Consider the following 25,734-nt stretch of genomic DNA (forward strand, 5'->3'; position numbering starts at 1 on the left):
ATCTTTCCAAACAATTTTTAACACACCACCATTTTCACAGTAGCGGGCACCTTGATCCAATTGACTGATAATATTGCTTAAGCTGTTACAGAATATATTTTAGCCAAGCAAAGAAATTAAAATCAAAAATAAAAACCACATTTGTGCTTCCGTGCGTGACCCACAATCCTACCCCGTGTTCCTGTTTATCTCTATTTTCGCTAGTTCAGCTTATCTTGGCCCTCTTTGGAATTGGGGGGTTAGATCACCAAATGATTCCCGAGCGCGGCACCACTGCTGCTCACTGCTCCCCTCTCCCCCAGGGGATGGATCAAAATCACATGGGGATGGGTTAAATGCAGAGGGCAAATTTCACCACACCCAGATGTGTGACGATGATCATTGGGACTTTAACTTTGGTCTCATGTATCGGTTTGGCGCCATCTGTTGGACAAATTTGGAATTTCAACAAAGCCAATTTATTCAATAATTCTCAATTCAGGGCGGCTCGGTGGGGCACTGGGTAGCACGTCCGCCTCAGAGTTAGGAGGTCGCGGGTTCGATTCCACCTCCGGCCCTCCCTGTGTGGAGTTTGCATGTTCTCCCCGGGCCCGCGTGGGTTTTCTCCGGGCACTCCGGTTTCCTCCCACATTCCAAAAACATGCTTTGTAGGCCGATTGAAGACTCCAAATTGTCCCTAGGTGTGAGTGTGAGTGCGATTGGTTGTCTGTCTCTGTGTGCCCTGCGATTGGCTGGCAAGCAGTTCAGGGTGTCCCCCGCCTACTGCCCGATGACGGCTGGGATAGGCTCCAGCACGCCCGCGACCCCCGTGGGGACTAAGCGGTTCAGAAAATGGATGGATGAATTCTCAATTCAAATTGTGTACCATCTGCTGCTAAAATTTGGAATTTCAGCTCTGCCAATTTATTCCTGGGAGCAATCCATATTCACTTTTTGCACCATCTGTCCTCCCCATCCTTCATGTTACATGACAGTGCTCATCGCCCACTTGTTGTTACTTGCAAGCACGAGGGTTTTGTGTTTTGGCCAAGCGAGTTTCATGTTGTGCTCCTGCAATTAATATTTCTTTTTGTGTGCGTTTCATTTCGTACATAGCATGTCACGTGCAAGTTTGATGCCGTGGTCATCCGAGTTTCATGTTGGGGAAAGAAAGTTTCAGGTTGGGGGTCATGCGTTTTACAAGGTTGCATATAAAAGGTCCTCGTGTGCATTCCGCACAGTGCTCATTTCATGAACTCTTTTAGAGAAAATCAGGTCAGTCAGGCGAAGCTACAGCGGGCGTTCACGCGTAGTAGCCCCACAGGAAGACGTTGATGGTGAGCAGCAGCAGTGCGTTCACGTTACAAACGTTCCTCCACAGCGGCGCCTCCTTCAGAGAGTTGAGCTTTGAGCCGCAGGCAACGGGAACGGTGCGAGTAGCACCGTTCATGCCGCACAGATGTAAGACCATCCGCCGCCACAAGGGGGCCGGCGGGAGCTCTGGGGCTTCAGCGAGGTCCGGGTCGGGTCGCTCGCGGGTCGTCGGCTCGGCGTTCAGATCCACGCGAGGCGACGTACTGTGTCTCGACCACCAGGTCAATCTGTGCAACTGACATGCATGCATCCCGGCAAGCACACTTCAACAATTTCTGCTATGTGCCGTGGAAATCGTATCTACGGTTGATCCAGATTACAATAAGTGGAATGAAGAGTGAAGTTTTGTTCATCGCCATTGATGAATGTCGTTGCTATCTTACTTGATTCACTGACAAGCATTGTGCGTGCGTGTGACTCACGTGCTCGGCGGGTATGGCGGGTGTGGCCAAGCTGATGGCAATCATCACCAGGCCGCTGAGCACCATCAGGAAGATGGCGAAGTAGAGGTAGTGCACCCTAGTCAGCAGGGATGGATGCGGGTCTGGCTGGCCGCACGCAGGAACCTCGTGGTAGAACTCCAGAACCATCCGGATCAGACCTACCACCAGGCCCGCCATCAGGCCCCAGAAGGCACCCTGGCACAAAAAGGAAAGCTCACGAAGGCATGCAAGAGCGCACCTGCCGTGAGGAGGACGGTGGACCCACTTGCTCATTGGTACGCGGCCAGAAGATGGCCAAGATGAAGACGGCGGTGATAGGCGGAGCCAGAAAGCTGACCACCGACTGGGCATACTCAAAGAGTTTGCCGCTGTTTGACGACTGGATGATGGGAATCCATAGGATGCTGATGACCACCATCAGCAGGATGAAGACCCTGCAGGGGCAGCAGGCGCAATGAGGTGCACGGAAACACGGCACCAGCACGAAATCGAGCGACACCTGCCTGCCCACGATCATGAGCTCCAGTTCAGAGGCGGCAGGTCGGGCCTGCCGGTAAAGGTCCAAAGTGAAAATAGTGGCGCTACTGTTGAAAATGGACGTCAGCGATGACAGCAGGCTGGCAAAAATCACGGCGAGCATCAGGCCACGCACACCTGCATGCACACGCGTGGCGCATGTAATAGCGCCGTGCGTGCATGTAGGAGAGGCTCGCTTGATCCTACTCACCCACTGGCATGAGCTCCACCACCAGTTTGGGGTACGCGATATTGGAACAGCCCACCGGAGTTCCGCACACGTGCAGACACACGGCCGGATCCACGCAAGCCACCTCATCTACGCGCACGCGCGCCAAGTCGTCACATCGCAGTGGTGCGTGCGTGCATGCGTGTGTGCATCTGCGTTATTATCTGACCTGGGAAGAGCACTCTACTGATCATGCCTGGCATGGCAATGAAGAACATTGGTAATATTTTGAGGTAAGCTCCGAACACGCTTCCTCCTTTGGCGTGACTCAGCGAACGCGCAGCCAGGGATCTCTGAACAATCACCTACAAGACACACGCACACGGAAAGGAATGTACCACAGCGGTTTGGACTCAATTACACTCGCTGCAGTGGCGCATGCAAGATAAGAGCAGACAGATGAGATTCGACATACAATCTTAGGCGAGGTGAGCCAATACCCAATGGGGTTAATCTCAAATGACGTCGCGTTTCCTCATAAATATTCAGAGGATGCGGTCAGTCGGACAAACATTGTGTCCGACTGACTGTGCAACTACAGTTGCACGCATCATTTTGGAGGAGGATGACATATCAGGGGTGAAATTCCAACACGGTTTTATTGCCAAACATAGAGTGGAACTACTCATATGTTGGCTGACACGCAGAGGCCTCAAAGTCAGCGGGAAGAAAGCCTTTTTGGTCGAAAGGTAAGCTTTATTTTGCGATAGCTCTCTCACTCCAATAAGGTCCTGCTAAGTCAGGGGTCCCTAACCACTGGTCCGCGGACCGGTACCAGTCCGTGGGTCACTTGGTACCGGGCCGACAAGCCGCACAGAAAAAAAAATATATATATTTTTTTCATCGACGATCAATTAATTCAGGACAAGACGCTCGTCCCGGTCACGTGACATGTTTCCCCAGCCGAGCCCGCAAAGCCAGCAAAAATGAGTAAGAATTTATTTTGAAAAATATAAAAACATTGGCGATTCACCCCCAATTACATCCGTCAGTTCAGGTCAGGACGCTCGTCTCGGTCACGAGACATTTCACCTCAGTCGAGCCCGCAAAGCAAGCGAACTCATATTCGCAAGAAACAGAGATGTTTGGAAAGCTTCTTCGGAAAGGGAAAAAAGCCCAATGAGGAGACGGAAGAAGAAGAGGCTGCGACTTCTAAGAAAAGGAAAGCTGCATTTAAAAGAAAATTTCTGGAATCCTACTTAAAATATGGATTTATCACCACAAGTGACTCTGACACGCCAAGCCCACTCTACATAATATGTGGCGACAGGCTAGCTAATGAAGCAATGAAGCCTTCAAAACTGCTTTGGCTCATGGAGACCAAGCATCCTGCATTAAAAGACAAAACCACTTCAGGTGTCATTGTCTCCAATTACGCCTAGATGGGACCGGCTCGTTTCTGAGAAACAAGCTCACTGCTCCAACTAATTTAACGTAATGGTGAGTTTTATTTATATGTTGTTTATACTTGTTTTTATGCCAGTCGTATCATTTTATTTCATCATATTTATATGTTTATTATAAATGTATCATTTATATAAATGTATTATTTATTTAAATAAAGGCTGGTCCGCGAAAATATTTTTTGACACGTAACCGGTCAGTGGCGCAAAAAAGGTTGGGGACCACTGTGCTAGGTAACCTCGTGTTGCTGACTTTCCTGAAAATTGATCGATAAACATAGTGTGGAACAACTTAAACGTTTTCTGACATGCAGAGACCTTAAAGTCAACTGAAGCCGTTTTAGTCAAGAGGTAAGTGTTATTGTGTGATAGCTCTCTCACTCAGGTGAGGTCCTGCAAGCTAACCAAGCTAACCTCGTTGGCCCATTTCCACCGACAAAATGCAGAGAGCATATACATATATCAGGGATGAGAACAGCAAATGACAAAAAACACTGAAAAGTAGCCGGGGTCTGGGGGCCGCATGCTCCACTGAGGGGGCCAGTGGCCCAGTGGGGGGGGGGGGGGGGGGGTCGCAGTGGGCCAGGGGCCACAGGCTACCATTTGGAGGCTGCAGGGGGCCACAGGCCACAGGCCCCTATTGGGGGCCACAGGACCCACAGGGGGCCAGGGGCAACGCCCCAGAGGGGGCTCAGAGGGCAAAGCTCCCTGGAAACCCGTGGATTGTGGCAGTATATCAACCCCAAAAACGTTAATTTTATCACTCAATTTCAACAGTTTCGTTAAAAAAAATATCCCTGCTTGGTGGGCTACCAAGGTGAATACAATAGATCAAAATGACACAATCAATTCAATCTATCTATCTATCTATCATTGAAGATTTATTCTTTAACATTGTGATGACAATAGCCTAACATTAGCTTACATGTAACATCATGTTACCCACATGCTTGTAAAAGTAAAAACGTACCTTTGTGTTTTTTTGTTTTGATGTGCTCCTTAATGTTCAAAGCGCCGCGACCTCCATAGCTTATCACATCTTGACAAAGAATGCACAAAACCTTCCCCGGGACATCTAATTTACGGATATGTTCCGTCAGGCAGGTGGTTGCGGACTGTGTTCCGAGTTGCAAGATGACGCTGCTCTCGAGCCATGCCCATCTGAAGCAGTTCCTGATCCCGTTCGACTTGTCTATTTCCCTGGCACGATCCTCGTCTTTTTTCTCCAAAACGGTCACCATGCTGGCTAAAACTTTTGCTAATTAGGCAAATGAGTAGGCAAATGATGTGACGAAAGTAGCGCCAAAATCCTGCCGAAAATAAGGCGGCTGTTGTCGCAATACTGCTGTCAGCCGCTCCCCTGCCCCATATAAAAAAAAGTTTCTCAACGGATCCACACGATTCACAAAAATGATACTCCCGACAGAATAAAACACGGAAATCCGCAGCTCTGCGAAAGATTCTCATCCCTGATATATCTGTGTTTGGTGACATTATTTACTTCAAACCTCTGCCGTTTAAAAGCTTATACCCAGTGAAAGCATTTCTCTCGGCTCATCCACGGCTTTGGAAAAGATATGAAGAAAACTCCCCTCCCGGCAGACACCAAAGCAGCAGTGTTTGGTTGTAACCATGATAGGTCCGTCAATGTTATTTCTGATAAAATCTAGCTGGTTGGTCCTTTGCGCTCAAGTTGTTCACTACCTGTGCGGCTGTTAGGGAAAGAGGATGCAAGAGGACTTCAATCCCAGTTCCATAACATGTTTGTTTGTTCCTTCTGTACTGTCCCTGGCCCATGTGTACTTTATGTCTGATGGTCAGGTCGCCCTGATCCTTAGGTTTCATCCTGGAATAGTAGTTAGTATGCTATTCTCTGAACTAAAGTAAAGTACAATAACACAGGATATACAAAATTATATGTCGTTGTGTAAACTGGTAAAGAAGACATGACTGAAACATTACATTTGATAATATGGTTATACAATCAAACCTCGGTTTTCGAAAGTCCCGGTTCTCGAAAAAATCAGAATTCTAACGAAAAATTTGAGATTTTTTGCTTCGGTTGTCGAACAAAAATTCGGAGGTCGAACCGTAAGAGATGAGCCGAGAGGACCCGAGTAAACCCGACCGCGCGACCCGGATGCCGACTGACTCCGTTCGTTGTTATTGTATTTTCGTTACTTTGAGGAATGTATTAACCCCTAATCATGCCTCCAAAGAAAGCAAGTGGGAGCAGTAAAGCCATCCTAAAACACAAAGACGCTCTTAAAGCAATGCAACAGTGAGCGCCCAGCGCGCTGCAGTTGCGCGATTGGACAAAACTAAGCTCCCTGTGCACTGAGGTCCACTAAAATTTTGGAAAGTACATCAGGACTTTAAAAATATTTTCTAAATTTCAGCGACGGCTCTGTCATAATAATGCGACCAGCGCGGTGCAGTTGAGCGGTTGGCGGCGCGCTACGGTTGTGTGTTCGGCGGTGCGCTGCAGTTGCGTGATCGGACAAAAATGCGCAAATGAAAAAATGCTTAAAAAAGGCATTTTTTTCAGTCTTGGAACGGATTAAAAAATTTTCCTTTGTTTGTAATGGGAAAAATAGATTCGGAATTCGAACGTTTCACTTCTCGAACCACCTTCTGGAACGGATTGTGGTCGAAAACCGAGGTTTGACAGTATATAATTTCCTTCTCAGCGGCTCTTGTGTTTGTCCGACCACGGCGCATGCGCAGTTCGCTGTTCTAAAAATAGTAACTTTGGGGTAATTGTGACAAGCCCCATTGCGCCAAGAAGGCCCGGATGGCGATCTTCAGAAAATTTTGGGACGCCCCGTGGATGGGGCCAGAAACCAAAACTGAATTTTGCTGCATGCTTCGCACTTTTGTCGTGAGCCAGAACAACACACGAGTTTGATCCATGCAAGGCCGAGAGTGTTCTTACCTGATCGGTGCACCACACCCAGGTGGCGATGATGGTGAGTCCAAAGATGAGTCCTGGCCAAGGCAGGTCGGAGGACACGGGGTCTCGCAGCATGTGGAAGGCGTCGGCGCGTGGGAGGTGGCACGTGGTGTTGCTCACCGTGGCCGCGGGAACGGATGACATGTAGGCCTCCATCAGACCCTCGTACCAGCCCACTTTGGAGAACGCTGCATGGCACGCACACACGCACGCACGCAAGCACACACACACACACACACACACACACACACACACACACACACACACACACACACACACACACACAGGCGTTACTGCCGCTTTGTGCGCATTGGTGTGAGTACGCGCGTGCATCCTACCGATGAACATGAGCGTGAGGGCTCCGCCCACCATGACAACAGTCTGGAAGGCGTCCGTGTAGATGACCGCTGACAAACCTCCTGCGCGCCGCATGGTTAGTTAGCACGTCATGTTAAGCAAGTCAACTGGAGATGCCAAGTCTCGTCTTTTGCCTCTTCAGCTTTTAAATTAGCATGCCTGAGAGCCCGGGACTTTGAGAAATTGTGAGTTTTGGGGAAGAGACTACCCGGACGGCCAAGACCCCCCCCCCCTGTCCCCCAAAGAATGTCATGTAAAAAGCAGCATGCGTCACGTGTTGCCCATGTCTACCTGCCATGGTGTACACACACGAGAGCAGAAGCAGAATTGCAGTGGACAAATACAGATTCCAGCCAAAGGAAACTTTGATGAACAACGCACCGGAGAAAAAGTCCGTCTGCAACACAAGCACGTAAATGTTCACCACATGTTTGTTTGCACTCGTGCGGCGCGTGCCCTACAGCAAGTTTGGTGAAGATATAGAGGACCAGGGACAGGATGGACATGTACATCTGGATCCTGCGTCCTCCGAAGCGCTTGGCCAGGTATTCAGGCATGGTCACCACCCCGGCCGCTGCGTACACCGGGATGAAGATCCAGCCCAGAGCCACTAAGACCCACACTGCCTACACGCACACGGCAGGAGTAAGGCCTGATCGGAGAAGAAGCCATCCACCTGACCCCCCTCCGCTTTTTTTTTTTTGTTTACATTCAACTCGAAGCCGCCCACAGCGAGGCCGCCAGCCGCTGCTGTTCCCGCCAAGCCGATGAAGGCGCCACTTCCAATGTTACTTGACATCAGGGACGCTCCAATCTGCAAGATGAGCAATGCCATAGATCAGGGGTGCTCAAACTATTTCAGCTTACGAGCTACTTTTAAGATGACCAAGTCACAAAGATCTACCCACTACAATAAAATAAATAAATAAATAAATACCCCTCCGTGAGTCGTCACCTTACCGTGGTGGAGGGGTTTGCGTGCCCCTATGATCCTAAGAGCCATGTTGTCGGGGGCTTCATGCCCCTGGTAGGGTCACCCATGGCAAACAGGTCCTAGGTGAGGGGCCAGACAAAGCACGGCTCACAGAAGCCCCTTATGACGAGTAAAATAAATGGACTTCGTTTTCCCTCGCCCGGACGCGGGTCACCGGGGCCCCCCTCTGGAGCCAGGCCTGGAGGCGGGGCTCGAAGGCGAGCGTCTGGTGGCCGGGCCTTCGCCCATGGGGCCCAGCCGGGCACAGCCCAAAAAGGAAACATGGGTCCCCCTTCCCATGGGCTCACCACCTGTGGGAGGGGCCAAAGGGGATGGGTGCATTGTGAGCTGGGCGGCGGCCAAAGGCAGGGACCTTGGCGGTCTGATCCCCGGCTGCAAAAGCTGGCTCTTGGGACATGGAATGTCACCTCTCTGGCTGGAAAGGAGCCCGAGCTGGTGTGCGAGGCAGAAAAATTCCGACTAGATATAGTCGGACGAGCCTCCACGCACAGTTTGGGTTCCGGTACAAGCCCTCTCGAGAGGGGCTGGACTCTCTTCCACTCTGGAGTTGCCCACGGTGAGAGGCGTCGAGCAGGTGTGGGTATACTTATTGCCCCCCGGCTGGGCGCCTGCACATTGGGGTTCACCCCGGTGAACGAGAGGGTAGCCTCCCTCCGCCTTCGGGTGGGGGGGACGGGTCCTGACTGTTGTTTGTGTCTATGCACCAAACGGCAGCTCAGAGTACCCACTCTTCTTGGAGTCCCTGGAGGAAGTGCTGGAGAGCGCTCCTTCTGGGGACTCCATCGTTCTACTGGGTGACTTCAGTGCTCACGTGGGCAATGACAGTGAGACCTGGAAGGGCGTGATTGGGAGGAACGCCCCCCCCCGATCTGAACCCGAGCGGTGTTCTATTATTGGACTTCTGTGCTCGACACGGATTTTCAATAATGAACACCATGTTCAAACATAAGGGTTAGGGTTAGGGTTACTTGGCACCAGGACACCCTAGGCCGCAGTTCGATGATCGACTTTGTAGTCGTGTCATCGGATTTGCGGCCGCATGTTTTGGACACTCGGGTGAAGAGAGGGGCGGAGCTGTCAACTGATCACCACCTGGTGGTGGGTTGGCTCCGATGGTGGGGGAAGATGCCGGTCCGACCTGGCAGACCCAAACGCTCTGTGAGGGTCTGCTGGGAACGTCTGGCAGAATCTCCTGTCAGGAAGAGCTTCAACTCCCACCTCCGGCAGAGCTTTTCCCATGTCCCGAGGGAGGCGGGGGACATTGAGTCTGAGTGGACCATATTCCGCGCTTCCATTGTTGAGGCGGCCGACCGAAGCTGTGGCCGTAAGGTCGTTGGTGCCTGTCGTGGCGGCAATCCCCGAACCCGCTGGTGGACACCGGCGGTAAGGGATGCCGTCAAGCTGAAGAAGGAGTCCTATCGGGCCGTTTTGGCCTGCGGGATTCCGGAGGCAGCTGACAGGTACCAGATGGCCAAGCGGAACGCGGCTTCGGCGGTTGCTGAGGCAAAAACCCGGGCGCGGGAGGAGTTTGGTGAGGCCATGGAGAATGACTTCCGGACGGCTTCGAGAAATTCTGGTCCACCATTCAGCGTCTCAGGAGGGGGAAGCAGTACAACGTCAACACTGTTTACAGTGGGGATGGCGTGCTGCTGACCTCGACTCGGGACGTCGTGAGTCGGTGGGGAGAATACTTCGAAGACCTTCTCAATTCCACCTACACGCCTTCCATTGAGGAAGCAGGGCCTGAAGACTCTGAGGCGGATTCTTCAATCTCTGGGGTTGAAGTCACTGAGGTAGTTAAAAAACTCCTCGGTGACAAGGCCCCGGGGGTGGATGAGATCCGCCCGGAGTTCTTAAAGGCTCTGGATATTGTGGGGCTGTCATGGCTGACACGCCTCTACAACATTGCGTGGACATCGGGGACAGTGCCTCTGGATTGGCAGACTGGGGTGGTGGTTCCCCTTTTTAAGAAGGGGGACCGGAGGGTGTGTTCCAATTACAGGGGAATCACACTCCTCAGCCTCCCCGGTAAGGTCTATTCAGGGGTGGTGGAGAGGAGGGTCCGTCGGGAGGTCGAACTTCGGATTCAGGAGGAGCAGTGTGGCTTTCGTCCTGGCCGTGGAACAGTGAACCAGCTCTACACCCTCGGCAGGATCCTCGAGGGTGCATGGGAGTTCGCCCAACCAGTCCACATGCGTTTTGTGGACTTGGAGAAGGCGTTCGACCGTGTCCCTCGGGAGGTTCTGTAGAGGGTGCTTCAGGAGTACGGGGTGCCGAGCCAACTGATAAGGGCGGTTCGGTCCCTGTATCACCGATGCCAGAGTCTGGTCCGCATTTCCGGCAGTAAGTGGGATTCGTTCCCAGTGAGGGTTGGAGTCCGCCAAGGCTGCCCTTCGTCATCAATTCTGTTCATAATTTTTATGGACAGAATTTCTAGGCGCAGCCGAGGCGTTGAGGGGGTCCGGTTTGGGCACCTCAGCATCACGTCTCTGCTTTTTGCAGATGACGTGGTGCTGTTGGCTTCTTCAGGCCGTGATCTCCAGCTCTCGCTGGAACGGTTCGCAGCCGAGTGTGAAGCGGTCGGGATGAGGGTCAGCACCTCCAAATCCGAGTCCATGGTCCTCGATCGGAAAAGGGTGGAATGCCCTCTCCGGATCGGGGATGAGATCCTGCCCCAAGTGGAGGAGTTCAAGTATCTTGGAGTCTTGTTCACGAGTGAGGGGAGGATGGAGCGCGAGATCGACAAGCGGATCGGTGCAGCGTCGGCAGTAATGCGGACTCTGTACCGGTTCGTTGTGAAGAAGAGAGAGCTGAGCCAAAAGGCAAAGCTCTCAATTTACCGGTTGATTTACGCTCCTACCCTCACCTATGGTCACGAACTATGGGTCGTGACCGAAAGAACGAGATCCCGGATACAAGCGGCCGAAATGAGTTTTCTCCGCAGGATGTCCGGGCTCTCCCTTAGAGATAGGGTGAGAAGCTCGGTCATCCGGGAGAGACTCGGAGTAGAGTCTCTACTCCTCCACGTTGAGAGGAGCCAGATGAGGTAGCTCAGGCATCTTATCAGGATGCCTCCTGGACGCCTCCCTGGGGAGGTGTTCCGGGCATGTCCCACCGGTCGGAGACCCCGGGGACGACCCAGGACGCGCTGGAGAGACTATGTCTCTCAGCTGGCCTGGGAACGCCTTGGGATCCCCCGGGATGAGCTGGATGAAGTGGCTGGGGAGAGGGAAGCCTGGGAGTCCCTCCTAAAGCTGCTGCCCCCGCGACCCGACCCCGGATAAGCGGAAGAAGATGGATGGATGGATGGATAAATAAATAAATAATATAGTGCATGTATTTTTGTAATGCACTTAGAAAATGACATTGCGAGAAAAAAGTCCAACTCCCATTCCGTATAAAAGTGATACGTTTTTGGCTTCTTACTTGGTCCAGCAACCCCACTCATTTTTGATGGTCATAAACTTTCTTTTGTTTAAAAGAAAAAAGCGAGTGCGTGCGTTGATAAGCTTATGAACTTCGGCAGTTTGTGTGTGCGCGTCCGTTAAACATGCTGCGGTGAGGGGTTGCAGCCACTGTCTATTGCGCATGTGCGGTTCACTGTGATTGCCTCCCGACAGGCCTACCTGTATGTCAATCAAACGATGGGCTGGATTGTAGCATACAGCATTTTTTTTTTTTTTTTTTTTAAACGTCATGCGATCGACCAGTAGTAGCTTGGCGATCGATTGGTCGATCGCAATCCACGTATTGAGCACCCCTGCCATAGATGGATGGAATGATGGGTGCATGTTCCGGGGAGTCGTACTCACAGGCCACCAGGTCATGGATCGGCTGGCTAGGAAGTACCCGCCGACTGTGCTGCTGTTGGCCTTCATGGACGCCTGAGAACAAGATTTTTTGGACACCGCATTAGGTGCGATACTAAGTTAAATTGACCTGACAGAGTAGATTAGTAGTTAAATTGTTAGTGACACGACCTGTTCTGCATTACGCATAGCAACACACAATTTTGGATTATTTTATATAATTTTGCTTCGCCATAATACAATTTGTAACAATTTAAGCAAGACAATAACATACCGTTTTGACCCGAATATAAGATGATGTTTTTTTGCATTGAAATAAGACTGAAAAAGTGGGGGTCGTCTTATATTCAGGGTCTAGACATTATAGCCATTTTCACTTTTGCGCAGCGGTAAGTTAAAGGCTGCTGGTATCGACTGAGTATGCTGCTGTGATCGTTTGCGTCTTTGACACAAAGTAAGTTTATACATTTCATTGTTACTACTGTCCACTGTTGTGCCGTTTGTCCGATCGTGGTTTGTTTCGTGTGCGCGCCGTTTGATTGACAGCTCCGGAGCACTCATAATCGACTCAGTATGTTGCTGTGATCGTGTCCGTCTTTGACATTCAGTAAAGCAATCGAAACTGAACCACGTCTTCCCTCCTGTGTTCTGACCGACACCCGGGGGTGAAAAGAGCATAACCATCCGAGCCAACCCCCTATACCACATGTGTCAAACTCAAGGCCCGGGGGCCAGATACAGCCCGCCACATAATTTTATGTGGCCCGCGAAGACAAATTGTGCATCAAATTCGTGTCTCATCACTAGAATTGCAAATTGTCTTCACTTTTAATATCTTTTTTTTTTAATATTTGAGCAGTTTTTACTCGTCTGATTTGAAAACGAGTTATTTGTCAGTTTTGTTTTCTAGCTTTTACTGTATATAATATGAGGTGCTCATACATTTATTTGGGTTGACAGTCATAATGGCCCTCCCAAAGAAGCTATGACTACAATGCGGCCCACAAAAGAAATGAGTTTGACACCCCTTATATATATACATATATATATATATATACATATATACATATATATATATATATATATATATATATATATATATATATATATATATATATATATATATATATATATATATACATATATATATAAATATGGCATGCCGTTCAGGAAATTAATATTTGAATATATTGAATGAACCTTGAATATATTGAATGAACTTCGGAATATATTGAATGAACCTTGAATATATTGAATGAACTTCGGAATATATTGAATGAACTTCGGAATATATTGAATGAACCTTGAATATATTGAATGAACTTCGGAATATATTGAATGAACTTCGGAATATATTGAATGAACCTTGAATATATTGAATGAACTTCGGAATATATTGAATGAAACTTGAATATATTGAATGAACTTCGGAATATATTGAATGAACCTTGAATATATTGAATGAACTTCGGAATATATTGAATGAACCTTGAATATATTGAATGAACCTTGAATATATTGAATGAACCTTGAATATATTGAATGAATTTCGGAATATATTGAATGAACTTCAGAATATATTGAATGAACTTCGGAATATATTGAATGAACCTTGAATATATTGAACGAACCTTGAATATATTGAATGAACTTCAGAATTTATTGAATGAATTTCGGAATATATTGAATGAACTTCGGAATATATTGAATGAATTTCGGAATATATTGAATGAAACTTGACTGACGTCATCATTGCCGCCATCTTGTACATGCATTTTGTTGCTGCCGCAATTATGAACCAGTCAGCTCGCAATATCGTGTCAGCTATTCTTAGCAATGATGACATTGTCAATGCACTGGCGAGTGCTTGTACCACCCAAAATCCCCCGGAGACACATGCCCAGCAATATCATGCTTTGGACGAAGAAGTCGAGGCTGCTTTTAATCGGGGCGGTTTAATGTCAGACAATATTTTCACGGACCATATTCACGGCTCAACGTGCGGTTTAAATTAACCCTACCTATTCTTACTTCTTCTGTCTTGGGCCCTTTCTAGTGAACGGGCGTAGATTGTTGTGGGGCACTGCTGTGAGGTCGATGGCAAGCTGAGGTTGCGATGATTAACAGAAGCCTGGTCTGTTGTGCGCCCAGGTCTGCCCCGATTAAAAGCAGCCTGGACTTCTTCGTCCAAAGTATTATATTGCTGGGCATGTGTCTCCGGGGGATTTTGGGTGGTACAAGCACTCGCCAGTGCATTGACAATGTCATCATTGCTAAGAATAGCTGACACGATATTGCGAGCTGACTGGTTCATAATTGCGGCAGCAACGAAATGCATGTACAAGATGGCGGCAATGATGACGTCAGTCAAGTTTCATTCAATATATTCCGAAGTTCATTCAATATATTCCGAAGTTCATTCAATATATTCCGAAATTCATTCAATATATTCAAGGTTCATTCAATATATTCCGAAATTCATTCAATATATTCCAAAATTCATTCAATATATTCCGAAATTCATTCAATATATTCCGAAATTCATTCAATATATTCCGAAGTTCATTCAATATATTCCGAAGTTCATTCAATATATTCCGAAATTCATTCAATATATTCAAGGTTCATTCAATATATTCCAATGTTCATTCAATATATTCCAAAGTTCATTCAATATATTCCGAAGTTCATTCAATATATTCCGAAATTCATTCAATATATTCCGAAGTTCATTCAATATATTCAAGGTTCATTCAATATATTCAAGGTTCATTCAATATATTCCGAAGTTCATTCAATATATTCAAGGTTCATTCAATATATTCCGAAGTTCATTCAATATATTCAAGGTTCATTCAATATATTCCGAAGTTCATTCAATATATTCAAGGTTCATTCAATATATTCCGAAGTTCATTCAATATATTCAAGGTTCATTCAATATATTCAAATATTAATTTCCTGAACGGCATGCCATACATGTGTCTCCGGGGGATTTTGGGTGGTACAAGCACTCGCCAGTGCATTGACAATTTCATCATTGCTAAGAATAGCTGACACGATATTGCGAGCTGACTGGTTCATAATTGCGGCAGCAACGAAATGCATGTACAAGATGGCGGCAATGGTGACGTCAGTCAAGTTTCATTCAATATATTCCGAAGTTCATTCAATATATTCCGAAGTTCATTCAATATATTCCGAAGTTCATTCAATATATTCAAGGTTCATTCAATATATTCCGAAGTTCATTCAATATATTCCGAAGTTCATTCAATATATTCCGAAATTCATTCAATATATTCCGAAGTTCATTCAATATATTCCGAAGTTCATTCAATATATTCAAGGTTCATTCAATATATTCAAGGTTCATTCAATATATTCCGAAGTTCATTCAATATATTCCGAAGTTCATTCAATATATTCAAGGTTCATTCAATATATTCAAGGTTCATTCAATATATTCCGAAGTTCATTCAATATATTCAAATATTAATTTCCTGAACGGCATGCCATATATATATATATATATATATATATATATATATATATATATATATATATATATATATATATATATATATATATGTATAAGATGTGTTTTTGCGTGATTTGAATGAGGCAAAATGATATGCTTTTTCTCTCGAATATATTGTTATAATCATTTGTTTCAGATGTAGTTATTTTCTGTATAAAAATCAAATTTGGTGTTCAAAAAGTATTTTTTCAAACTTGAGTCTTGGAAAAGAGGGGGTCATCTTATAATCGGGGTCCTCTTATATTCGGGCCAATACAGTATGTTAACATAAGGAGTATCCATGATCATAGTATGGGTTATGTGTTAAGTTGATCATTCCTAGACAAGATGTATGTGTTAGTATTGATGTTGCAATGTATAATAGATATCCAACATGTATTTTACATTGTTGTTCCAGTTACACACTAATGTATTGAGGGTTGAGTGAGGACAAAGAGACAGCAAGGGATGACTAATTGGTGGAAAGCTTGGGTCCCACACATGAGCGTGACCCGGAGGTCACCTCATCCGGTTGAGGCCCAGGCAGGATGTAACGTTAATCGTGATACCACTTGCTGGATGGCTTGGGTCCCACGTATGAGTCTGACCTGGAGGTCACTTCATCTGGTTGAGGCCTAGGCAAGATGTAACGTTAATTAATAGTGATACCGCTTGCTGGAAGCCTTGGGTCCCACGCATGAGTCTGACCCGGAGGTCATCTCATCTGGTTGAGCCCCAGGCAGGATGTAACGTTAATAGTGATACTACTTGGTGGAGGACTGCGGATGACTCATGAGCCTGATCCAGAGGTCACCTCCAGGCCTGGCAGAATGCAGCAGTGGTTTATTTTAAATCAAATACAGGATACTGCATAGAAATCAAAACTGCAATAACGCATGCACACCTGACTCAGAGGTCACAGGATGCACCTGCAGTCTATTCTTGAAGCATATGAGTCATATGAGGACAACATATTACCTAATGGACGAATACTGTCATACGACGTACATACAGCCTATAAAACAGGGGTGTCAAACTCGTTTTTTTCACGGGCCGCATTGTAGTCTTAGCTTCTTACGGAGAGCCATTATGACTGTCAACCCAAATGAATATATGAGCACCTCATATTATATACAGTAAAAGCTACAAAACAAACTGACAAATAACTCGTTTTCAAATCAGACGAGTAAAAACTGGTCAAATATTTAAAATATATATATATTAAAAGTGAAGACAATTTGCAATTCTAGTAATGACACACGAATTTGATGCACAATCTCTCTTTGCGGGCCACATAAAATGATGTGGCGGGCCGCATCTGGCTCCCGGGCTGTGAGTTTGACACGTATAGTATAAAAGGTTCGTTCCGAATGAGAGCGGCGCTCTCCCCGTCAGGACGATGGCCCTGCTGCTGCTGCCCGGAGCAAAGACTACCTTCAGACGATGATAGATTTTTCATTCTTTTTGAGATCAGACCAAAATCTACTGAGATGAATTTCTAGTGTCTTCGAATCGGACTTTGTCAAATTTCAAGATAAGAGAGGGGAAATCAGCTCCTGTGGCAGCAAGAGGGAGATGCCATATTAGGGCGTTGGCTTTCTCCTCAAGGCAGGCCTATCTTTTTAAACAGACTTTGGATTTTTGGAACAAAAGCAAATTGATCAGTCGACTTTTCCACCAAATAGCATTTTATACTTTTTGTCTCTTGTCCTCTTTTTGCTACTTTTTGAGTTTTCAAGAGAACTTCGAGACTGAATAATTTTGCTCTGTTGAGATTGGTGAGTTGAATTATTGTTGTTTGTTCGAACAATTGAGACTTGTAATTATTTTTCTTACTTATTCATTAAATTTCTACTTTATAATCATTTAATTTTGATTAATGATTATTTTGATTCTTAGAACTCTAAATCTCTTTTGTCTCTCTATTATAGTCATACTGTAAACCGTTCAGTTCTTTTTAAAGTGAAGGCAGCTTTAATCCTTAACATCGTGAATTGTCAGATCTGGTTCAAAATAGTTATCTTAAGCTCAGCTACGTGCAGGTGTGCGCTAGTGTAAATTAACGAATCTCCGCGGTCTTAACAAAGACAGCTAAATATATCCGATTTAACAAAAGCCCAAATCCACGAAGAGACCCGTTTTGAACGCCGTCATTCTAAGGCCGTGTCTCGACCTTAGTCACCCCTCACGAGCGTCGCTTGACGTTCGCGGGATTGGCGTCCTAAAAAGATTAAATTGATTCCTTCAGAATTAATTTCTTAGAGGCGGTTAGCAACTCTTCACCCCTAGCTTATTTTACTGTCGTCTCCCCATAAGAGCTGCGTTAGAGCGGCGGGAACAAAGGAGAGTTTTAACCCTTTAAACGCCGGTCGCTTACGTTTGATAAGTGCAGGATTTGACACAGTCCAGTTAGGGAGAATTACTCGAATTCATCTGACCAGTGGAATAAGTGTAAGTGTGAGGGTGCACGCGTGCAAGCGCACCGACCCAGACTCCGACGGCCATGACAAGGAGCAGGTAGATCACCACCACCACGATGTCGGCGGTCTCCATGGCCGCCGGTCCGGGAGGTGTTGCCATGGCGACGCCTGGGATGCTTTCTGCAAGAGCCAAGGAAAGCTTCAGAGTAGAAAAGACTCGCTGCTGACATTTGCACATGACTCAGTTGACCTTTCTGAAACAGTCAAGCCGTGTGATGCTTGCCTTACAACAGGTTGCTTACCAGCTCAGTGGCCTAGTGGTAGAGTGTCCGCCCTGAGACTGGAAGGTTGTGGGTTCAAACCCCAGCCGAGTCATACCGAAGACTATAAAAATGGGACCCATTTCCTCCCTGCTTGGCACTCAGCATCAAGGGTTGGAATTGGAGGGTTAGATCACCAAATGATTCCCGAGTGCAGCACCGCTGCTGCTCACTGCTCCCCCCTCCCCCAGGGGATGGATCAAAATCACACGGGGATGGGTTAAATGCAGAGGACAAATTTCAGCACACCCAGATGTGTGTGTGTGACGATCATTGGGACTTTTAGGATTGCGTTAGAATGAATGGCTGGCTGCATGCAGTTTGGCGTGCGGGATTCCCCTGACGGCTTGCCAAGGAAGCAACGCGTAATGCTCGGCCGAACAAGATTTTGAAACTCGGGGCCAAACTCCGCCCCCCGCCCGCATGTAAAAATACTTATCATGTTGTCCCATTCGCTCGGTATTGTTTCGTCCTAAGACGCGCACGCCTGCTCGTCTCATGGTCGAGTACTTGACCTTTTGGACTTCTGAACCGTGACATGTCATTAAATAATAAACATACGCCAGACAGCACAGTCATCAGTTTTGGTAAATTAAATTTAACTCCATTTTTGCAGCAGGAAAAAAAAAAGAACAAAGAGGACAAAAATAAACCCAAGGGGAAAAACGTTAGTATAGAAAAACAGATAAGAAAAAAGTAAAAAAAAAAAATAAAAAAAAACAGGTGGAGAAAAAAGTATCACACAACAATCCCTCGCTACATCGCGGTTCATCTCTTGAGGCTGCAGTACATCGCAGATTCCCCCCCACGCCCGCAAAAATCTAAATAAAAATTCTCAATTGAGGAATTATGGCATGAAAGTTGACCACACGCCAGCAGAAGGCAGGGAGTGCCCACATAACTGCAAATAATGCAGTGCGTACACTTGTACCTTATTATAAAAAAAGTTGTTATAATAATAGTAGTTCTAAAAACATATTTACAGTATTGTACCTTGCTATAATTTTTTTATAATAATAAGAGTTCTAAAAACATGTTTACAGCATGTACACTTGTACCTTGTTATAAATAAGTTGTTATATTAATGAGTTCTAAAAAGAAATTTACAGTATGTATACATCTACTTATGTTACACACACACACACACACACACACACACACACACACACACACACACACACACACACACACACACACACACACACACACACACACACACACACACACACAGACACACAGACACACAGACACACAGACACACAGACACACACACACACACACACACACACACACACACACACACACACACACACACACAGACACAGACACAGAATCTGCGCTCACCTTGCGTGTCAGCAGACATGTCGTCGCAGTGCTCCGCTCCGCCTCATCTGCCTCATCTTGGCGTGACATCCAACTAATAATTAATCTGACGGGAGTTTGACCGTGCCAAAGACATCACGTGCCATCGGCACACATGCTCATCAAGCGGGTGTCGACGCCCAAAGTTGAAAGTGGGAGGAGAGAAAGGCGGGCGGGCCAGCACCGCGACTCATTTGGCAACAAACAAGCTGACATGTCCAAGGCCAACTTTGTCACAACACAACTTTATTTCTTTAGGATGCACTCTTAGGGAGGACGCGTTTACAAAAGTTTCTGCAACGCTCACAGTTTGGGAGGTCCCATCAGTCTCCAGCCTTCTGTCTTGGACACTTTGCCAAAAAAGGCCAGCGTTCCCAAAGCCAAACACGCCGATGTGCCCGTTGCCGCGCTGTGGGCTACACACACACACACACACAGAAAAGAAAAAGGACAAAATAAAATAATCCACAACAAGCTGAGCAGGTATTAAGAACCATCTGAGATGCGAGCACTTGACAGTCAGTCAAATCCAACAGCACTGTGTAAAAAAAGACAACAAAGGGGGTCTGAAGTGCCCGCAGTGTCATCACAATGATGTCACAGTGATGTCGCAATGATATCACTCGGTGCACCCCACCCCCCCACCCCCCCACACCGTCTACTTACTCCTGGCCCCCAGAAAGATGCCGGAAGCGCAGCCGCCTACAAAGTAGTTGAGCGGATCGTCCGGAGCTTCACGGGCCTGAGCGCTGAGACACGTCGCCATGCCAAAGATGGCGCCCATCGCGGCTGGAGAAGGAAACGCAAAACCGTCAAAAAGATGAAGTCGAGCCAAATGTGGATGTGAAGCACGGCAGAAGCTAATCATGGTAACAGTCACGTCTGCATTCACGTAACCGAGGTAACGGCCACGTTTGCATTTTAAAGGGGTGGGCAAAATAAAAAATATGCCAATCCATGTGTTGTTGTGCCCTCAGTCGAAAGAAGAGTAAAAGTCAAAGTCAAAGTCAGCTTTATTGTCAATTTCTCCACATGCCAAAGACACACAAAGAAACCAAAATGTCGTTCCCCCCTATCCCACGGTGACAAGACATGGCCCACAACAGACAAATAAGTAAACAAGTATAACAACAGCGTGCTGAATAAATAATGAATAAATAACACAACAAATAAATAAATAAGAGGAGCAAAAAGGAGCAAGTGAGCGTACAGCAGACATTCCAGAAAATAGTGCAACAGTGCCGCACGCTACGCAGAAGGGGGTAGCGAGTTCAAGGTCCTAACAGCCTGGAGAAAGAAGCTGTTGGCGAGTCTAGTGGTGCGGGAGCGCAGGCTCCTGTACCTCTTCCCAGAGGGCAGAAGGTCAAACAAAAAGTGAGCTGGGTGACTCACATCACTCGCAATCGTGGTTGCCTTGCGGGCGAGATGGAAGGTGTAAATGTCCTTCAGGGAGGGGAGCGAAGCACCAATAATCTTACCAGCCGTAAGAGCCGAGATGCTCTGGCTTTTACGAGACGTCTGCAATAAGCTGAAAGGCAACACTTCAGCTCTACAAAGCCACCTCATATGGTCACACTACTGGTATTAATGTGACTGTGGGGATGATTCAGCCGTCTTATGTACAGTAACTATGGCAACCACGGTCAGGCCGGCGGTCTCTTACCCATGGTAACGGTGACGTTTCCGGCCCGCTGCACAGCTTCCATCGCAGTTTCGGGCTGGAATGCGACGATGTGGTAGGCTGAGCCCACCAGGCCTGAAAAACACAAATTACATGCTGGTTAAAGCTCAAAGGTGGCCAGTGCGCCTCGTTTATTTACAGGTGACATTTACACCTCCCATCTCGCCCGCAAGGCAACCTTGATTGCGAGAGATGTGAGTCACCCGGCTCACTCTTTGTTTGACCTTCTGCCCTCTGGGAAGAGGTACAGGAGCCTGCGGTCCCGCACCATCAGACTCGCCAACAGCTTCTTTCTCCAGGCTGTTAGGACCCTGAACTCGCTACCCCCTTCTGCGTAGCGTGCGGCACTGTTGCGCTATTTTCTGGAATGTCTGCTGTACATGCACTTGCTCCTTTTTTTTCTCCTCTTATTTATTTATTTGTTGTGTTATTTATTCATTATTTATTCAGCACGCTGTTGTTATACTTGTTTACTTATTTGTCTGTTGTGGGCCATGTCTTGTCACCGTGGGATAGGGGGGAACGACATTTTGGTTTCTTTGTGTGTCTTTGGCATGTGGAGAAATTGACAATAAAGCTGACTTTGACTTTGACTTGACTTTATCATTCATCAGCAGCCTTGTTTGATCGTGTTGACGCACGAACTGGAGAAATTTGTGACAACTTGAGGTGTCGCGTGTGGTTGCATTGCGGGACTTTCGTGAGATGAATTCCTTGTTGATCCCAAAGCAAGCACATGGAAGCTTTTTTACAGGAATAAAATATTTTCCTAAACTGCTAAACCAACCAGGAACTTGTTAATATTTGACGTAAGTGGGAGCGCAATTAGCTATGTTACACGACTTGCCAACGTTTTGTGGTTGCCGATGTTATGTAGCACGGCCCTAAAGGCATCCTGATACATAATTACCAGGGACGTGCGGTCAGAGGAGGCAAGGGAGGCTACGCCGCCCCTGCCATCATGAAAAGGGGAAAAACAAATTAAATTGTTTTTATTATAAAGGGGAAAAACAAATTAAATTGTTTTTATTATAAAATCATTTTCCTTTTAATTTCAATAGTTTTTGTATCATTTTGAACCACAATCGCTGAATTTTTATAGTTATTTTAAAACCGAAGACAATTCGCTCGGAGGAGCCAACTTCCTGTCTAGCCTTCTGTCGGAATCACACGGCAGCCTATGTAGACAGGCTATGCAGTTTGACAGAACTGCTCTGTCTTTATGTCCCTGTTTAAGTGTTCAAACACTGTGGCTTTATTAACTAATTTCCGTAGTTCAGCTGACGTATATAATACCTTGTGTGTTTTTGTCATCTGTCTGTAACGTCGTGTTTCTTTCGATGAACAAAACGGCTTTGAAAAGATACCTTACGGAGGCTCCAAAAACAGGTTCTCCAGCCTTATGGCAGGGGGTGCTAGTAATCCCGGGATGCATCATGTAGAATAAGAGATCTCCAGTTCAAATTTACAGTGAACAACTGAGGAGCAGTCGTCCATTTATTTCGTTTTACATTCGTTTTTTTTTATTTTTTTCGTTTTTACATTTCGTTTTACAATGGAGGATTACATAACCAAACGATTTTCAACTATGGATTTTCAGTCGAAGCAGGAGGTCATCAGTAAAGGAAGAGCAACTCCGGAGTTAAAAGGTTTGATTCGGACAACGGAACTTCGGAACGGAGTGGTACGCACGATCGAAAACAAGTTTTTGATTCCATGTGCTTTATTGAGTGTTTATATGTGTGAAGACTGCTGATATGAGATTTTAATTAAAATACTAGTTCAAATTAAATAATGAATAAGCCACACTAGAGCAGCGTTCCCCAACCTTTTTTTGTGACACTGTTAGATGCCGGACAAATTTTACCGGGGGGCGTGACGTCATTGCCTCCCCAGTCATGAACCTCACCGCACGTCACTGATAATTACACATTTTAATAATGACATTTTATTTGCTGTCTCATTGGTGTACTGGTTAGCATGTCTGCCTCACAGTTAGGCGGGTGCAGGTTCGATTCCACCTCTGGCCCTCCCTGTGTGGAGTTTGCATGTTCTCCCCGTGTCCGCGTGGGTTTTCCCCAGGCACTCTGGCTTCCTGCTTGTTAGGCCCTAAAGGCATCCTGATACATAATTACACATCTGAATAATGACATAGTTTAATCGGTGGCTCATTGGTGAACTGGTTAGCATGTCTGCCTCACAGTTAGGAGGGTGCAGGTTCGATTCCACCTTTGGCCCTCCCTGTGTGGAGTTTGCATGTTCTCCCCGTGTCAGCATGGGTTTTCTTCAGGCACTCTGGCTTCCTGCTTAGTAGGCCGATTGAGCACTCCAAATTGCCTCTAGGTGTGAGTATGAATTGTTGTTCGTCTCTGTGTGCCCTGCGATTGGCTGGCAACCAGTTCAGGGTGTCCCCTGCCTACTGCCCGATGACAGCTTGGATAGGCTTCCAGCATGCCCGCGCCCCCCGTGGGGACAATGCGGTACAGAAAATGGATGGATAGATGGACATATTTTAATCCAGCAGTGGGAATCAATCGAGTGCAAATACTTTGCACCTGTACAATACATGAAGAAAGAGTCCACATTCTGGGTGTCCAAACTTGAGTCACTTTGTACTTGTGCAACTGGTTTGGCTGAGTCAACCTCATCTAAGATGTGGACTCATTGATTGAAATCAATTGGTTATCAACAATAAGAGGGACAGAGGCCAGCCCGGGCGCATTAGACAACAGCACCTGACATACATACAAGCGAGGTTTCATACCTCTGGCGATGCAAAGGTTATTGAGACGAGCTCATGAAAACGCAACAAAATAACTAAACAAATATAAACTTTTTTTTTTTTTTTTTACCAGTGACGCAAATCAAAAACTAAAACAGATACGACTTATCTGACTTATGTTAAAGTAACTATCATCATAGTGAAAATGTCCTTCATCTTTGCAAATGAGTACCATACATGACCTTTTGGGGTTCATTTTAAATGAATTTATTTCGGTGTTGCGATACCTCTGTAGAAAGAATAGTATACGACCTAACCTTATTGCACAAAAACTGATTATTTTTATAAAATAATCAAAGCTCGAAATGAAATAAAAACGATTAAAACTCCGATTAGTACTTGCAATTGTATCTGAGTTCAAGTACTTTACCCACTTCTTTGATTTTAATTAATCACTTTCATCGCAAACACAATAGCATTAGCAACGACAACGGGAAGTGACTCGGCGGTGTTCGCTGCACAGCGACATTCGGCACGTCGAATTTCACGCAGACGGTTAACTGTGTGCAGCAATATTCACCCAGAGTGGTGGCCAGCTTGGTTGTGATCCATGTTTTTTGCACGCAGTCGGTGCCCTCTGGAACGTCCCAGTAGCCCATTGCTCCAGAGCCTGCGAGCAGCAAGGACAAGCTCGCCAAATCTCGCGAGGCGAAAACCGAGGCAGGGTGACGTGCTGCTCACTACCGCCTCCTACTGCATGTCGAATTTCCCCCGCAGGATCAAAGGCTGATGTTTTAGCAAATTGCAACGGCAGCTGCTGTAGTGATGTTTGGACTGGATACAGGACAAGGTCGACAAAAGCATCTACTCTAAAACACCTCCTAATCAGGAAAACAGTTTAAGGCTACAACTCTACACTCGAGTGTAACAGAATTTACAATCTATGTATTTTCAGGATCTTTATGTTAAATGTTGAATTCAAAACTACTGAACTCACTTGACAGTGTCTAAAAACTGCTAATATTCAGTCTCTGGTTTTCAACTTTTGTCGGAAGGGGGATATTCTATTGATTTGGCTCCCAATGAGCGACCAAATGTGTCACAATTAGGGCTGGGCAAAAACAAATTTGATCGACTTTGAATGTGCATTACACACACACACACACACACACACACACACACACACACACACACACACACACACACACACACACACACACACACACACACGCACACACACACACACACACACACACACACACACACACACACACACACACACACACACACACACACACACACACACACACACACACACACACACACACACACACACACACACACACACACACACACACACACACACTGATCCGTTGATGAATGGTAGAGGCAAGGCAGCAGACACTCACTCGGTCGTAAACGGGAAATTGCACACTATGCCGACCGTTGATGAATGGGAAAGGCAAGGCAGCAGACACTCACTCGGTCGTAAACGGGAAATTGCACAATATGCCTACATTTGTTATTTTGGGGGACACCAACACAAGGTGGGCAACACGTCCTGTGTTTTGTTTTCATTTTTAAAATGTGCGGACTTGTTATATAAAGCAGTTAACCAAATGTCTGCTTTTTCTGTTTTCATGCGCAAAAAT

The 25,734-nt window shown here is 46.4% G+C and overlaps 2 protein-coding genes across 9 annotated transcripts; both read right to left on the bottom strand.

The window, feature by feature from the left end:
- Positions 1-1,122: 1,122 nt before the first annotated feature.
- On the bottom strand, positions 1,123-19,810 carry LOC148388070 (sodium/glucose cotransporter 4-like). Of its 8 annotated transcripts, none has more exons than XM_088395056.1 (15): positions 18,300-19,644; positions 18,065-18,177; positions 16,101-16,399; positions 12,061-12,132; positions 7,964-8,068; positions 7,716-7,880; positions 7,546-7,651; positions 7,236-7,316; positions 6,880-7,085; positions 2,711-2,846; positions 2,524-2,631; positions 2,300-2,450; positions 2,062-2,230; positions 1,776-1,991; positions 1,123-1,588 (listed from the first exon to the last, which is right to left on the bottom strand). In XM_088395056.1, the coding sequence occupies exons 4-15, from the start codon at positions 12,124-12,126 to the stop codon at positions 1,283-1,285; spliced, it is 1,815 nt and encodes a 604-aa protein (XP_088251182.1). In that variant the 5' UTR covers positions 12,127-12,132; positions 16,101-16,399; positions 18,065-18,177; positions 18,300-19,644; the 3' UTR covers positions 1,123-1,282. The 8 variants fall into 8 exon arrangements, with proteins under 8 accessions (XP_088251182.1, XP_088251180.1, XP_088251181.1 ...); XM_088395054.1 differs by having other exon boundaries at positions 16,101-16,555; XM_088395055.1 differs by lacking the exon at positions 16,101-16,399 and having other exon boundaries at positions 17,955-18,177.
- Positions 19,811-19,908: 98 nt separating this feature from the next.
- On the bottom strand, positions 19,909-24,821 carry ndufa11 (NADH:ubiquinone oxidoreductase subunit A11). The gene is made up of 4 exons (XM_088395057.1): positions 24,663-24,821; positions 21,343-21,435; positions 20,346-20,468; positions 19,909-20,095 (listed from the first exon to the last, which is right to left on the bottom strand). The coding sequence occupies exons 1-4, from the start codon at positions 24,739-24,741 to the stop codon at positions 19,983-19,985; spliced, it is 408 nt and encodes a 135-aa protein (XP_088251183.1). The 5' UTR covers positions 24,742-24,821; the 3' UTR covers positions 19,909-19,982.
- Between the last annotated feature and the right edge of the window lie 913 nt (positions 24,822-25,734).

The sequence above is a fragment of the Syngnathus floridae genome, chromosome 13 (genome assembly GCF_059516105.1).
Source record: "Syngnathus floridae isolate MCC-2025c chromosome 13, RoL_Sflo_1.0, whole genome shotgun sequence".
In the NCBI taxonomy this organism is placed as follows: domain Eukaryota; kingdom Metazoa; phylum Chordata; class Actinopteri; order Syngnathiformes; family Syngnathidae; genus Syngnathus; species Syngnathus floridae.